This window comes from Gekko japonicus, unplaced genomic scaffold (genome assembly GCF_001447785.1).
Source record: "Gekko japonicus isolate JY-2015 unplaced genomic scaffold, Gekko_japonicus_V1.1 scaffold2490, whole genome shotgun sequence".
In the NCBI taxonomy this organism is placed as follows: domain Eukaryota; kingdom Metazoa; phylum Chordata; class Lepidosauria; order Squamata; family Gekkonidae; genus Gekko; species Gekko japonicus.
The window spans coordinates 8,124-21,963 of NW_015165317.1; the positions used below are offsets into that span (position 1 = coordinate 8,124).

Here is a 13,840-nt window from a genome sequence, read left to right on the forward strand (position 1 = left end):
CCTAAATTGCTTTCAATAAATAGATCTGTGAGGTAGAAAGCACTGTCATCGTAGCCAAGCACTTAAGATTCTCAGCAATCGGGACTGCAGAGCCTGGTGCGTTGCTTTTTAAAGTGCAGTACAGATGATTAACAAATACTAATCTGAGTTTTTTAAAAAAATATATAATCACTCTCAGCTGTATCCCGATGCTAAGCAACAGGAAAACACCCACACACAGCAGCATAAGTTGAATTTGTATCTCCAAGGGCATTCACACATGCTCATGAACACACACACACACACACAGAGGGACTAGAAAGCCTCACAAGGAGATGTCAGGAGGGGGGGGGGAAACCATCCTGCTCCGATATTGCATTGGGAAAAGAGCCCTGGATGGGCAGAGTCTGTCTCCCGGGCCTTATGTTCGACACCCCTGCTCTAACCACTACAGCACATGGTGTGTAACGCACCCTTGAAGACCTACCCAAAGCGGCCACCGGGAACAGTGCATTTAGCAAGAGCAGATTTCCACAAATGTGTCAGAAGTGAAAGGGGCAACGGCCATCTTGCAAAGCTCAGAAGATTTACCTGAGTGTATTTCACAGGCTGATATTTCATAATTCACAGAACAAAGATTTGAGAGTCTCAAAAGAGGTAGCTGAATACCCAATACTGGAATGGGGGACTGTAGTGGTGACAGTGGAGAGGACAGGCAGAAGGGAAGGAGATCGGGAAGCGCATTGGAAAGGGACGGGTCCGAGGACAACCATTCATCCTGCCTCGTAGACCTTTGCCCTCAAACGTCCATTCCGGCTGGATCCACCACGACCTTGAGATAGAGCGCGTCGTCCTTGAGGTAGCTGGGAATCTGTGCTCTGCTGGCAAAGAGGGGGCTCCCACTGGCAACGTTGAGCCTCTCGTGGGGCTGGTGGAAGGAGGCGCTGTGGGGATCCGGCAGGAAGGTCTCCTTCCGGGGCGGCTGCCTTCGCGTGGGGTCCAGGAGGATGAAGGTGACCTTTTGCTGAAAGGGCCACGGCAGGACGTCATCGTAGGGCCCCTTGGCTATGGCGAGGAAGAGGGACAGGTGGCTGCCCTTGCCGGTGCCGTCTCCGTCGGGGTACATCCGGACACAGAGGTGGTACCCGAAAGCGTGGGTAGCAAAGACCGGGGAGTAGACTGAACGCTTCTTCCCGGAAGTGGCGTCCCTCAAGAGCTTGGAGAAGTTCTCCACTTTCCACACCAGGGTTCCGTTGGTGCTGATCAGCTCCGACGACTTTGGTGTGGACTCTCTGGAGCTCCTGTGGGCTTCCGGGGAGGTTTTCAGTAGCTTCTCATGCTGGGAACAGCAGCGCTGGAGAGACTTCACCATGGCCTCCTGGCTTTTCAGCTGCCGCCGCAGAGAGACCACCATCAGCTCCAGGGACTCCACACGCAACAGGACAGCTTCCGTGTTCAAAGAAGAGTTGCCCTACGGAGTGGAGAGATTAGACAGTTGACTTCGGGATCCATGTTTGGTTGAAGGACTCAAGCCCGCAACTGGTCCCTTGAACCTGGATCACGAGGGATTAACCCAGTGGAGATTGGGTCTGTGAGCGCCACCCAATTTGTGGCCACCAGAGGGAGCTAGAGGATGGCCAACAAAGCAAGCCAGAGCAGGCTACACTGCCAGGCTTGACCCCCATAAAAAGCTTCCAGGTCAGGCTTGCTGACCTTGTCTATGCAACAAAGGAGCCTTGCTCCTGTTTCTTACCCCCACCCATCCTTGCCTTTAGGATAGGCTAAAAGATAGAAAATTGTGATCCACTTTTCTCAAAAGTGGTAAATTAATAGTGCTGCCAAGCCCCTGATGGAGGAGGGGATACCCTGCCCCCCGGTCCTGTTAAGAAGAAAAATAAGGCCTTGTCTACTTACAGGAGGCTCCTACCATAGAGTTTCTGGCAATTCCTAGATCTACCCAGGACTGACAAAGGGTAGCTCTAGGAATCACTGGAAGCCGTATTGTAAGAACTTCTGATTTTTATGTAGAGTCTCTGTTGAATCCTAGAGCTACTCTTTGTCATTTCCAGGTAGCTCTAGGAATCACCAGGAACTCTATGATAAGAACTTCCCATAAGTAGATGAAGTCTTATTTTGATTTTTGATTTTCTCCTACACAACCCTACAAATTAGTGTGTGTGTGTGTGTGTATAGGGTCTGACATCTACATTTGCTTTGCTGAATCTTCTCCCACATCCCGAGCAACTTGGCCTACACAACTTACCACGCTGGTGTTTTTGTCGCTCCAGGTGAGTTTCTTTTCCTCAACAGCCTCTTGATCCCCAAGAGCCAAGGCTGATTCCTTTGCAATTCCAAACTGAGCCACAGGGGGGCAAACGTGCTCCTGCATCAGAACAAGCCAGAGAATCAGGGAGGTTGAAGGCGTGGCGGGGAGTGAGAGAAATTACTTTCCATCCGCTTTGCACAGGCAGCCATTTCTGTCCAGCTACGACAGCCATTTCCCCTTAGTGAATGGGCTGCCAGCCAGAGCTCTCGGGGCAGATCTGGACAGGGGTTGGTTCACCCCACCACCACCTGCTTGGTTGGGAGCAGCCAGTGGGAGGAAGCGACGGGTGTGGCTTCTACCCCTCGTCAGCTCGCCCACCGGCACTGGTGCCCTGGGTGTGCTGCAGAAGTGCTTCCTTGGCAACCCACCCTGGACCCTGCCAGGGCAGCATGAGAGGAGATTGAACTTGACACAGCTCAGTCATTTGAGCCAGCCCTGATCCAGAGAAACCAGGTCTGAGACAGAACTACAGTACAAACACATATCAATTTTATACCAGTTGAATCACAAGGGCTTCAAAATCCTGTCGTTTGAGTGAGCAACCTCTGTAGAAAAATTATAGTTCAGGAGGAAAATCTAGAAATTTCTAAGGGGATCGGCATTGGCTGTTGGAAACCGTTAAAATCTGTAGAGCAGAAATACCCCAGGCTTCTTTCATCATTTTCCAGCTTTCAAAAAAGTGAAAGTCTCTGTCTCTTTTATCTATGCGGATAGTCAGGAAAACATGCAGGCAGTATTCTTCTAAGCTGACCAGGAATTATGATTGGTTTATAGGGCGCAATTCAAGCGTTCGACATGTTTCGGCTATAATCTCAGTAACCAATCCTACAAGTAACCAACCCTACAAGGTAGGCCAGTGTTATTCCCTCCCCCCAGGGTCGAGGCTGTGATAAAATGATCCGCTGAAGTCTGTCTAGTGATCTCTTTGTAGCCGAGGATTTTCTGGCTCACAGTTTGCATCCTGGAGTGCGTAAACTTAGAGGGTGACTTCTCAGAGCGGGCCTTTGACTTGGGGAAGAGCCTTCCTCCCAGCCCAGCGGGAGACCATCAAAGGCTCATTGCAGAGAGAGGAGCCAAAAAGGTAAGAACATGAAGAAGAAGAGAAGAGATTGGATTTATACCCCGCCCTTCACTACCCAAAGGTGTCTCAGAGCGGCTTACAAACTCCTTTCCCTTCCCCTCCCCACAACAGACACCCTGGGGACGAGAGAGCTCTGACAGAAAATGCTCTTTTTCAAGAACAGCTCATTATCAGAACTACGGCTTGCCCAAGGTCATCCAGCCAGGTGCAAGTGGAGGAGTGGGGAATCACACCCGGTTCTCCCAGATTTGAGTCTGCACACTTAACCACTACACCAAACATGAAGCCACCCGATACAGAATCAGACCATTGAGGTCAGCGCCTACTACTGGCAGCCGCTCTCCAGGGTCTCAGGCAGAGTCCTTCCACATCACTGACTCCCTGGCCATTCTAACTAGAAACTGAAACTGGGACCTTCTGCATGCCAAGCAGATTCTCTGCCAATGAACCATGGCCTCTCCCCAAGGTGATCCTGTGAAAGCCTAACCTGAAATTTCATAGCAACCCATGCTTTTTGTTTCGAAGAAGGCAGTATGTTATTGAACACTATGAAAAAAGAGGTGGAAGGAAAGGGCGGTCCTGAAAACGCTCTGAACCCCCTCACTTCCAAGAGCCCTGTAATTCTTTGAACATGTTATAACGTTGTACATACTCAGGAACTATTTACAAGATGTGAATGTAATTGGAAGATTAATTGTTCACTGTTTGAAGTGTTAGAATTGTTAAAAATTGAAAAAAATAAAAAAAAACATTTTAAAAAAAAGGAGGGGAAGGAGGGAGAAAGGATCTTCATTAGATACCTGATAGGATTTCAGAGTTCCAGACCAGGTGCAGCCAAAATTTGGGCAAGCCACTTCTGTGATGAGCGCATCATTCTCCGCAGCTTTGTCACTGTGGAACTGAGGGGGGAGGGAGAGAGAGAGAGAAATTCAGGGTTTTAGCTGATTATTCGAAAGCCTGGCCCATATCCTTTCACCGCAGAGCTACATACGCAGCCTCTGACTACGGGCCAAACAACTTATATCTCAAACGCATTACTGCCAGTGAAAATGGCAGCCACCTGTTTCACCACCATCCTGACTCAGGCCCATAGCCAGGATTTTTTAAGTCAAGGAGCATTTAAATTTCTTAGGGGGCACTGGATTGTATTAAAGGAACACCCGGCTCCTTCCCCACACCTGCCGCCGCTGGATGGGAAGTCAGGGGGCCTAGCCCCGAGATGCCCCACCGAAGCTACGGGCTTGTCCTGACTCCTAGGACCGCTTTCCCATCTTTTCCCCCCGGCCCAAACCAATGGCAGCCAACAATATGAGGCAAGGAACGGCACAATGTCGTAAAATCAAGACACAGTCTCCTCTCCATGTTATGGAGTGGCAAGAGGAAATCAAACAAAGTTTTTCAGTGGCAACGGTGCATTTAAGGTCAGAAGTTGTTTGGGCCTGAGGTTTGCTGGAGTTCCACTCACCTGTTTGGGGCTCAGGCCTTGCCTACAAGCATGACACACCGTCTTGTCTGTGTCCCTGTGGCAGGAAGAAACATGGAAACTTAATATCATGCAAACTGAAATAGAAATGTTGGCTCTGAAGGTCTCTTCCCCCTCCCACCCACAAAACTCCACTTTCTCATCTGTGCATATCCTCCACCCTTTATTCTTTGCACACATACACAAATCCTCTACACCTGTTGTTCATTCCGAATACTGTTCACGAGCTAATCAAAGATGTTTGTATGTACTGTCAATCCTTGGCATATCATCTATTCCAAATGGTCACCAAACATGACTTGTAATGGGCCAGGCCACTTCTATACATTTGTGCCTTCAACGCATCTCTGCTCTTGGCATTTACATCACAGAAGCGGGCTCTGGACCTCATGAACCTAACCCATTAGATCGTTTCAAAGCAAGCCAATGAATAAACAGGCAAACCGTCCAAGAAGCGTTGTTTTTAAATAAAAAGGGGACAACCCACCAGGAGCACACATATAGGTAAAAGCTAGAGAGAGGAAGCAGTACTTGATTAACGTTCTCTGAACGGCTGTGCGACTGTAGCCTAGGCAGGGTGGAGACAATGGATCACATAGTGCTAGCTTGCCCCAACTGGAAGATGAGAGGCAGAAGTATATTATACCTATCTTGATAAAAGAAAATCTCCCCTCCCTTCCCTGGTCAATTTCTGTTCTTTTATCTGACAGAGCTGATTCAGTCACCAAAGCAGTGGCCATGTTTTTGGCCCTGGTGGCAAAAAAAAAAAAAAAGGAACAAGGTGGGGAAAGTTCAAACTGTTCTGATTTGATGTAGCGGGTACCAGTTGGAAGAATTATCTCATGTGGTTTGACGATTTTAGCCAGTGTAACACACTCATATTGGGATAACGTACCCTATTGTCCAGGTATGAGCTTTTTAAATAGTGTTGATGTTTTACTTGTTGTTTTTATTGCACAAATGTGTATGTGTGCTTAAGACTACTGGTCATGCAAGCCAATATATATATATAAAAATAAGTGGCTTCTAGACCAAATCAAGACTGAATTATCGCTGGAAGCTAAAATTAATAAATTAATAACCCAGAACTGAGGCTATCATAATTTGGTCCCATCATGAGAAGGACTCATTGGAAGAGACAATAAGGTTAGGAAGAAGACCTAAGATGTGATAGGTCGACTTGATAAAAGAAGCCATGGACGGCCTTCGGTTTGCAAGACCCAAGCAAGGCTATTAAAACCGTAGGTCATTTCAGAGGTCATAAATTCATGATGGTGGAGAGTGCCACCAAGTCACAGCTGAGTTATAGTGACCCGGTAGGGTTTTCAAGGCAAGAGATGTTCAGAGGTGGTTTGCCATTGCCTCCCTCTGCATCACTACCCTGGTATTCCTTGGAGGCCTCCCATCCAAATATTAGACAGGGCTGATCCTGCTTAACCTTGTGAGATCTCACAAGACCGGGCTAGTCTGGGCTATCCAGCGCAGGGCAATAACAAGTTGCCATAAGTCAGAAGTGAAGCTGTGGAATCAGTTCATTATGGAAAGCATCACTGATAAAGTTAACAGAAATAAAAGGAACGTTGTACATTTTGGGTTCGAAGCTAAATGGTTGCCAATTTTAGAAGCTCTATCAGACAAAAAAATTTATCTCAGCATCCTGGGATAACTATGTTAAATGGTTGTGAGGATTTTTTTATGGTTCAAATAAAGTATAGTAAGTAGGCTTTGGTAAAACTTGATTTGTGGGTAGTACTTTGTGTTTAATATGGTTAGATATATCATTGAATGTCTACAGATATTCTTGAGGGCAGAAGACACTTGGTTGTATCTAAAGCAACAAACAGTACAGGCATCAATTACAAATTGAGGCTAAAATAAGTTACTTTGTTCAAAGATTTATTGAAGAATGTATCATTCTTTAAAGCTTACTTTTTTGTAATTAGTGTGTTGGTTTGAATGTATAACTGTTCTTATGACCTTTATGTATATTTTTATTGTTATATTTGTTTTATTGTTTTAATCCTAACAATAAAATGTTAATGAGAAAAAAAGAAGTGACTAGATAGCACATAAAACATGCAGGATAGCCACAGTGTTCCCTCTAAGCTGAGTCAGTGTGAGCTAGCTCACAGTTTTTTTAGCCTCCGGCTCGCACCTTTTTGTCTTCGCTCAGGAAGGGATGGCTCCAGAATATTGAATGTTAGTAACAAGAAATGATAGAGATAATAATTGTAATAGTCGAATAACAGTTACCTAGTGAACGTGTAATGAGGAAATAGATGGAGGAGAAGAGGTTAAGCAATATACAGGAGGTCGTAGCAGTGTGGGAAGCCATATAGGGGAGGAAAAAGGGAGGTGGGTAGGATGTAAAGGGTATAAATGTAAAATTAATGTTGGTTGTGATTGATTATATCCTGAATAAAAATTTTGTTTAAAAAAAAAGAAGAAGGAAGGATGGCTCCAGAGTAAACTAATTTATGCGGTAGCCAAATCGCTCGCTCACAACTTTAATGCCAGTAGCTCACAAAGTAGAATATTTGCTCACAAGACTCCACAGCTTAGACAGAGCACTGGTTAGCACCTCTGCCAAATACCTGGGCGGGGGATCTTGCCTCACCCCACAGATAAAAACCAGGGGGCATCCTGTGTTCAAAGTACATGCATACACCTCCGTTTTGACCTTGCCAACTGAAATTGCTCGCCAGTGCCGCCACCTTCAATCAACAAGAGAGGGGCTTGTCCTCATAACAATTATCATTCCAATAAAACACCAACAATTCATGCCGAGGGAAATCCTCTTCAGTGGCCCAGAAGGCCCCAACTTCAATCCCTGACAACTCCAGCTGAAGGGGCAGATCTTTCACTGCCCAAGAAGACTGCCCAGAGAGAGCTACCGGCAGGGAAGGTAAAGAAGTGTGCCTGCCCAGGAAACGCTTATGCCCAGAATAAACTCAGAGGTGCCACCGGACTCCGACTTCGTTCTAATGCTAAAGCTAGGTGGGCCAGCGCTCTAACCCAGAACAAGGCAAGTCCACAAAGGAAAGGAAAACAACCACTTTGCCCTGGAGAGAAGAAGCTGCTTGAGAAACATCAGGAGGAAGAAGATCCCAGGTGGAAAAGCAAGAAGATCACCGGCGGGCTCTGGCACCAGATCCCCCCACCCCACCCCACCCTACCCCACCCTCGAGGCAGCCCCGCCACCGACCTGAAGAGCCTCTTCACGCAGCCCAGGCAGTAGCGGTGGCCGCACTCCGCCTGCTGGGGGTTGATGAGGAGGAAGCCGCAGGCCTGGCAGAGCAATCCGGCGTTGCCAATAGGATCCACGGGCATCAGGGCGCCCCTCAGCTTGCCCATCATCCGAACCGAGAACCGCAATAAATAGAAAAAGCAGGCCCCCCTCCCTTCCGTCCCGCTCTGCTAGACTTGCTTCCCCCTGCGCCAGGCGATCTGAGCCCTCCGAGCCCGACGGAGGCTTTTTAAGCCGGGCCATCCCCGGGGCCTTGAGTCAGCAAGAGACGCGCCAGGGAATCCCAGCGCTGACGCATCAAACGTGCCTCGAGGGGGGAGCCGCTGTTGGCTGGCTGGCTGGCGAGGCCGGGGAAATGCCTCTGACTTCAACCGGGGGGGGGGGGGGGGGTGGGGGAAAGGGCAGCGCGGAGGGAGGAAACCGAATGCCTATCGGAGGAGGAGGCGGCCCAAAGGCCGGGGAAAAGGCAACGCGCCTTGGTCCCCGGGAAGGAAACCAGGGCATGTGCGGGCATGCCTTTACTGGAAGGAACAGGGTTCAAAACACTAGAAAGAAACCCCGGCCTGGGCCTGCCCTGCCCTGCTGTGCCCTGAGTTAGAGCGTGGCTGCCAATTAGGAGGACAGAGATGGACTCAAGTACGGTTGCCAACTCTGGCCTGGGAAATTCCTGGAGATCTGGGTGTGAAAATGTCTGTGTGGACTGAGTGCCCTCAAATTACAACTGGCTTAATTTATCAGGGAATGTTATTTGCCTCCATGGCATTGCAACCAACATTCCCTCTCAGTTGAGGGACCTGCTACTTTTAGTACAACCCCTAAGCCAGCAAGGGGCTTCCAAGGAAAGAGGTTAAGCAGAGGTGGTTGGCCATCGCCTTCCTCTGCAGAGGCTTCCTCGGTGGTCTCCTTTCCGAGTCCTTGGTTAGCATCCGAGATTTCACCAGATCAGCATTATACCATGATGCTGTCTGTGCCTTCCCTCCCAATGTGTGAAAATAGGCAGTTTCAACTTTCAATCAATGTTCCGTCTAAGCTGTGGAGTCCTGTGAGCAAAAATTCTTACTTTGCAAGCTACCGGCATTAAAGTCGTGAGTGAGCGATTTGGCTGCTGCATAAATTGTTTCCTCTGGAGCCATCCTTCCTGAGCGAAGACAAAAAAGTGTGAGCCGGAGGCTAAAAAAACGGTGAGCTGGCTCACACTGTAACGCCACTTAGGGGTTGTACTAAAAGTAGCAGGTCCCTCAGCTGAGAGGGAATGTTGGTTGCAATGCCATGGAGGGAGATAACATTCCCTGATAAATAACATCCTAGTAAAGTGACAGAACACTTTTCTCCAGGCCTGTTGGCAACTCTATTCCTTACACAAGAGGGAACACCTCTCCTGAGGTGGGGGAAACGAGATAACTGGTTGTGAGGGGGGGGGAACGAGATAACGGTCAGGAACACAACTAGGAGCTTCTTGGAGGCAACACGGTGTGTAAATGCCAGTAATGTTGCAGTACAGAGAGTCCTCCCTTTATCAGTAACAGCTGGGCTTGTTGGTGAAGAAGAGAGGGAAAAGGAAAGACTAAGCAGAATAGGGTCACGTGCATAGTTCCCTCTAAGCTGAGTCGGTGCGAGCTAGCTCACAGATTTTTAGCCTCCGGCTCACACATTTTTGTCTTAGCTCAGGAAGGAGGGCTCCAGAGCAGACTAATTTATGCAGCAGCCAAATCGCTCACTCACAACTTTAATGCCAGCAGCTCACAAAGTAGAATTTTTGCTCACAAGACTCCACAGCTTAGAGGGAACATTGGTCACGTGGCCTCTTTTTTTAATTAAAATATTTCTATTCTGCTGTTGCCGTGACCTGGATAGCCAAGGCTAGCCTGATCTCATCAGATCTTGGAAGCCAAGCAGGGCTGGCCCTGGTCAGTATTTGGATGGGCGACCTCCAAGGATTGTCAGGGTCGTGGTGCAGAGCCAGGCTATGGCAAAACACCTCTGAACGGCTCTTGCCTTGAAAACCCGACATGGCCGTAAGTCAGTCGGGATGCTGACTAGCAAGATAACACTTTGGAGATTTCAGTCTTGAATGACAAACACTGGATATTGATAGCAGAAAAGATATGCTTGCTTTGATGTCCCTACTGTGAGGAAACAGGTGTGTGAGAAACGGGCAATTCAAGTCGACTGTTCGTCGCTGGGACCTTTTGTAAACAGAAGTGCTGTGCACCTGTTGCTAAGTGGATTCCCTTTGGACCTGCTAACTGGAATACAGAAGTGGATTTCTACATACACATATTGGAAAAGTGCTGAAGTTCTGGGAGTCTCCCTAGGGGAACAATGAATAGCTACGATTTACAGTTGTGAGATTTTTTCCTGAGGATTCTTTTCATTTATGCGGTGTCCTTGGAGTATCATTTCAAGGACAGGTTTGATGTTTGGCGTTGGACTAGATGACCCTGGAGCGATGGTCCCCCTAAGCTGTGGAGTCTTGTGAGCAAAAATTCTACTTTGCGAGCTACTGACATCAAAGTGGGCAAGCGATTTGGCTACTGCATAAATAAGTTTTGCTCTGGTGCCATCCTTCCTGAGCGAAGACAAAAAATGTGTGAGCTGGAGGCTAAAAAACTGTGAGCTAGCTCACACTAACTCAGCTTGGAGGGAACACTTCCCTGGAAGCCCCTTTCAACTCTATGATTCTATGATATTCATATCTGAACATTTGTATGTGGTTATTTGTATATGATTAGGATATTTATATGATTATGGCTGTGAGTATTAAGAATGATTAAAGTAAGCATGGAAGATTGATATAGCACTGGAAAGTATATTGGTAAACGGATCACGGTAACTTTTGTTCTCTTTATAGCTCAACTGCTGTACGGCAATCCTAGGAAAGGAAGGGGTTTGGACTCAATTTTTTGTCCTTTCATTCTTGACTGTTTAACACCAGAGTTTTACGAAACTTCATAAGCAGCCTGGAGTGTTCACGTCACAGGATATTACATATAAAATCCAAAAGCAGATAAAGATATTAACCAGGTGCTCTCTCTTATGAACACACGTCATTGAACTTGTAAAAAAAACCACGTAATTTTCACCTAAAAGCAAAACCGTTCCCAAGGTTTTTATCTTGATTCAGATTTTTGATAGGGCTGCCAAGGGCCAGATAGAATCGTCAGCAGTTAGATTCACTGTTAACCATCTCAGGGGATCCCCCCACACTCAGTGTTCATGAGAAGAGATGATTCATACCAATTTTCTGTTTAAAAAATTCTCTGCATTCATTTCACAAGATGCCCTGGCATTACCGCTTTTCGGCTGCCAATTACAATTTAGGGAAGAAATTCCGTTTCCCCAGGACAAACTAGTGCTCCCAGAACTGGGAGAATAATATATACGTGCACAGCCATCAAGGAAACATGCCTCGGCATAACTGTGCAACGATTGAGTAACAGGCGCATTTATTGCGTTAAAAAAGATATGAAAATCTGGAAAGGCCCTTGAAGAGCACATTTTGTATTCATAAATGATCTGGAGTCAGGGGTTAACCACAAGGACACCAAGTTTACAGAAGACATTGCAAGGGCAGCCCCAAGAAGGCGGTGAAGAAATGCAAACCACCGTCTCCAAACTGGATAAATGAGCCATCGGATGGCAAATCACATATGAGTAAATGCACAGTAATGCAAATTGAGGCACCAAGTCCAGACTTCATATACATATATATTTGGGATCTGAATTGGCTAGGTTGACCCAGGAAAGGGACTGTGGCCATGGTGGATTTCCCCTCCTTTCCCCAGCTAAAAGAAGCAGTGTGGGAAAACAGATCTGAAACCATTAACAAGGTGGTGATAGTGGTTAGAGCAGGGATTCACAACGTGGTGCCCATGGGCACCGTGGCATCCACCAAGACTTTTATTGGGGACTGCCAAGTTTTTGTGGAAAGTGGGTGGGGCCAGACGAGGCTCCTGCCCAGCAGGGCTTCTGATTGGCCAGTGGAGAGCCAATTGGCTGTGCACATTGAAATAACTTGGTGCCACCACAGTGTTAATTTTAGTCTCTGTATCACCCTTTCCCACTGTATTTTTAAAAAAATTACTCCTCCTGTCCCCTGGACTTGTGCTTCTTCTGTATGAATGTGTGTGTCTCTCTACCGCACAGGGCGGCCTTTTTGTGGTTGTGCCCACCACCTTGTGTCAGAATTCTAAAAGTGCCCACAGGCTCAAAATGGTTAGGAACCCCTGGGTTAGACCAGAGGTGTCAAACTCATTTGTCACAAGGGCCGGATCTGACATAAATGTTGCTTTGTCGGGCTGGGCCGTGTCTGCCATAAAATGTAATGCCAGGTACCGAAGACACAAACTTTATAAATGACCCAGGCAGATCCAGTTGATACTATTTTTTAGTCAAAATACAAACAGAAGCTGTTAAGTATGCAACTCAACAACGATGTAAGTAACAAGTGAATCAGCTTTATTAAGAACGAGAAGATCACACAGCGACACACGACAACGAACAGTGGAGCACAGCTCCTTTTTAAACAATCTCGGGCTGGTGTAGCCACACCGTTACTTAGTTAAGGTCCGATCATAATACAGAGATAACAACCAATAAACACAGTTCCCTCCAGCACAGTTCTCTTACATCTGATTGGTTACAATACTGCTTCAGCCAATGGTATTGTTTCAGATTAGAATCCTGGCTGAGGTTCAAGTTTAACATGGTTTCTCTATGGTGAAGACACAACAGAAGCAATTGATTCCTAGGAATGAAAGCCATCATTTTCCCAGGGACTCCACAAAAGCCCCCATAAATGTATTTAATCATATGCAAGACTATTTCTCCCCCCAAGGGATACCATACTTGCCCCCTAGACATTTCCTTTCATTTCTTGACAGCTTTGACCACACACACCTCACCGTGTGCCCCCCTGAGCAGCCTCCTGCCTTCCCTCCCTCACACTAGTCGCTCACGGGCTGGATAAGAGTCCTGGACGGCCTGGGGCCTATGTTTGACACCCCTGGGTTAGACCGTCAATCTGGGACAGCCAAGTTCAGATCCCCATTTTGCCCTGAAGCTTGCTGGGTGTCCTTGGGCCAGTCATGCTCTCTCAAAATCCTCCTGTCCCCCATGCGTCTGGTTGACAGATGTCCTGAGGGAGTTCTGTACTTGGAACTTAATTCCCCTGAGTGCTGTGCTCAGGGAGGGGGCTTAAACCTCCTCTCCCTTGCGGTTTTACTGACTTGAAATGACCCCCCCCCCCCCAGGGAGCTGCTATTTTCCCCTTTCAGAGGTACATGTCAGGTTCTCCCCAATAGGAAAATTGCAGGGCCATTTCAGGTTGGGAAAAAGGTGGGAGCGAGAGGCTTAAGCAGCTTCATCCCACAAAATTCCCACAGAACGTCTGATCAACATGGGCCCATGGTGTCCTGGGGGGGGGGATATGAGGACCTTGTAACATGTCAGTCTGCCCTCAGCCTAACCTGCTTCATAGGGTTGTTGTGAACTGAAAAGGGGGGGAAAGGTTGCTCCGTAAGTCACTTTGAATTTCTCACACAAAGGGCAGGATAAGAATGTAGTAGAGATATAAATAGATTAAAGGAAAAGGAATAGGCAGCCTTTTCCTCCTGGCCTTTCCCCACCTCAGACTGGCAGTCTGCCCAGAGCTTCTGGTTGTTAAAAAAGAAATAAAACAAAGGAAAGAATCATAAAACTCCTTGTGATATCAAATCATAAATG

General features: G+C 47.3%; 1 protein-coding gene across 1 annotated transcript; it reads right to left on the reverse strand.

Moving 5' to 3' along the window:
• Positions 1–307: 307 nt before the first annotated feature.
• On the reverse strand, positions 308–8,301 carry LOC107109808 (TNF receptor-associated factor 2-like). The gene is made up of 5 exons (XM_015410511.1): positions 8,075–8,301; positions 4,852–4,906; positions 4,187–4,285; positions 2,243–2,362; positions 308–1,450 (listed from the first exon to the last, which is right to left on the reverse strand). Exons 1-5 carry the CDS (start codon positions 8,224–8,226, stop codon positions 779–781), a joined length of 1,098 nt encoding a protein of 365 aa, XP_015265997.1. The 5' UTR covers positions 8,227–8,301; the 3' UTR covers positions 308–778.
• Between the last annotated feature and the right edge of the window lie 5,539 nt (positions 8,302–13,840).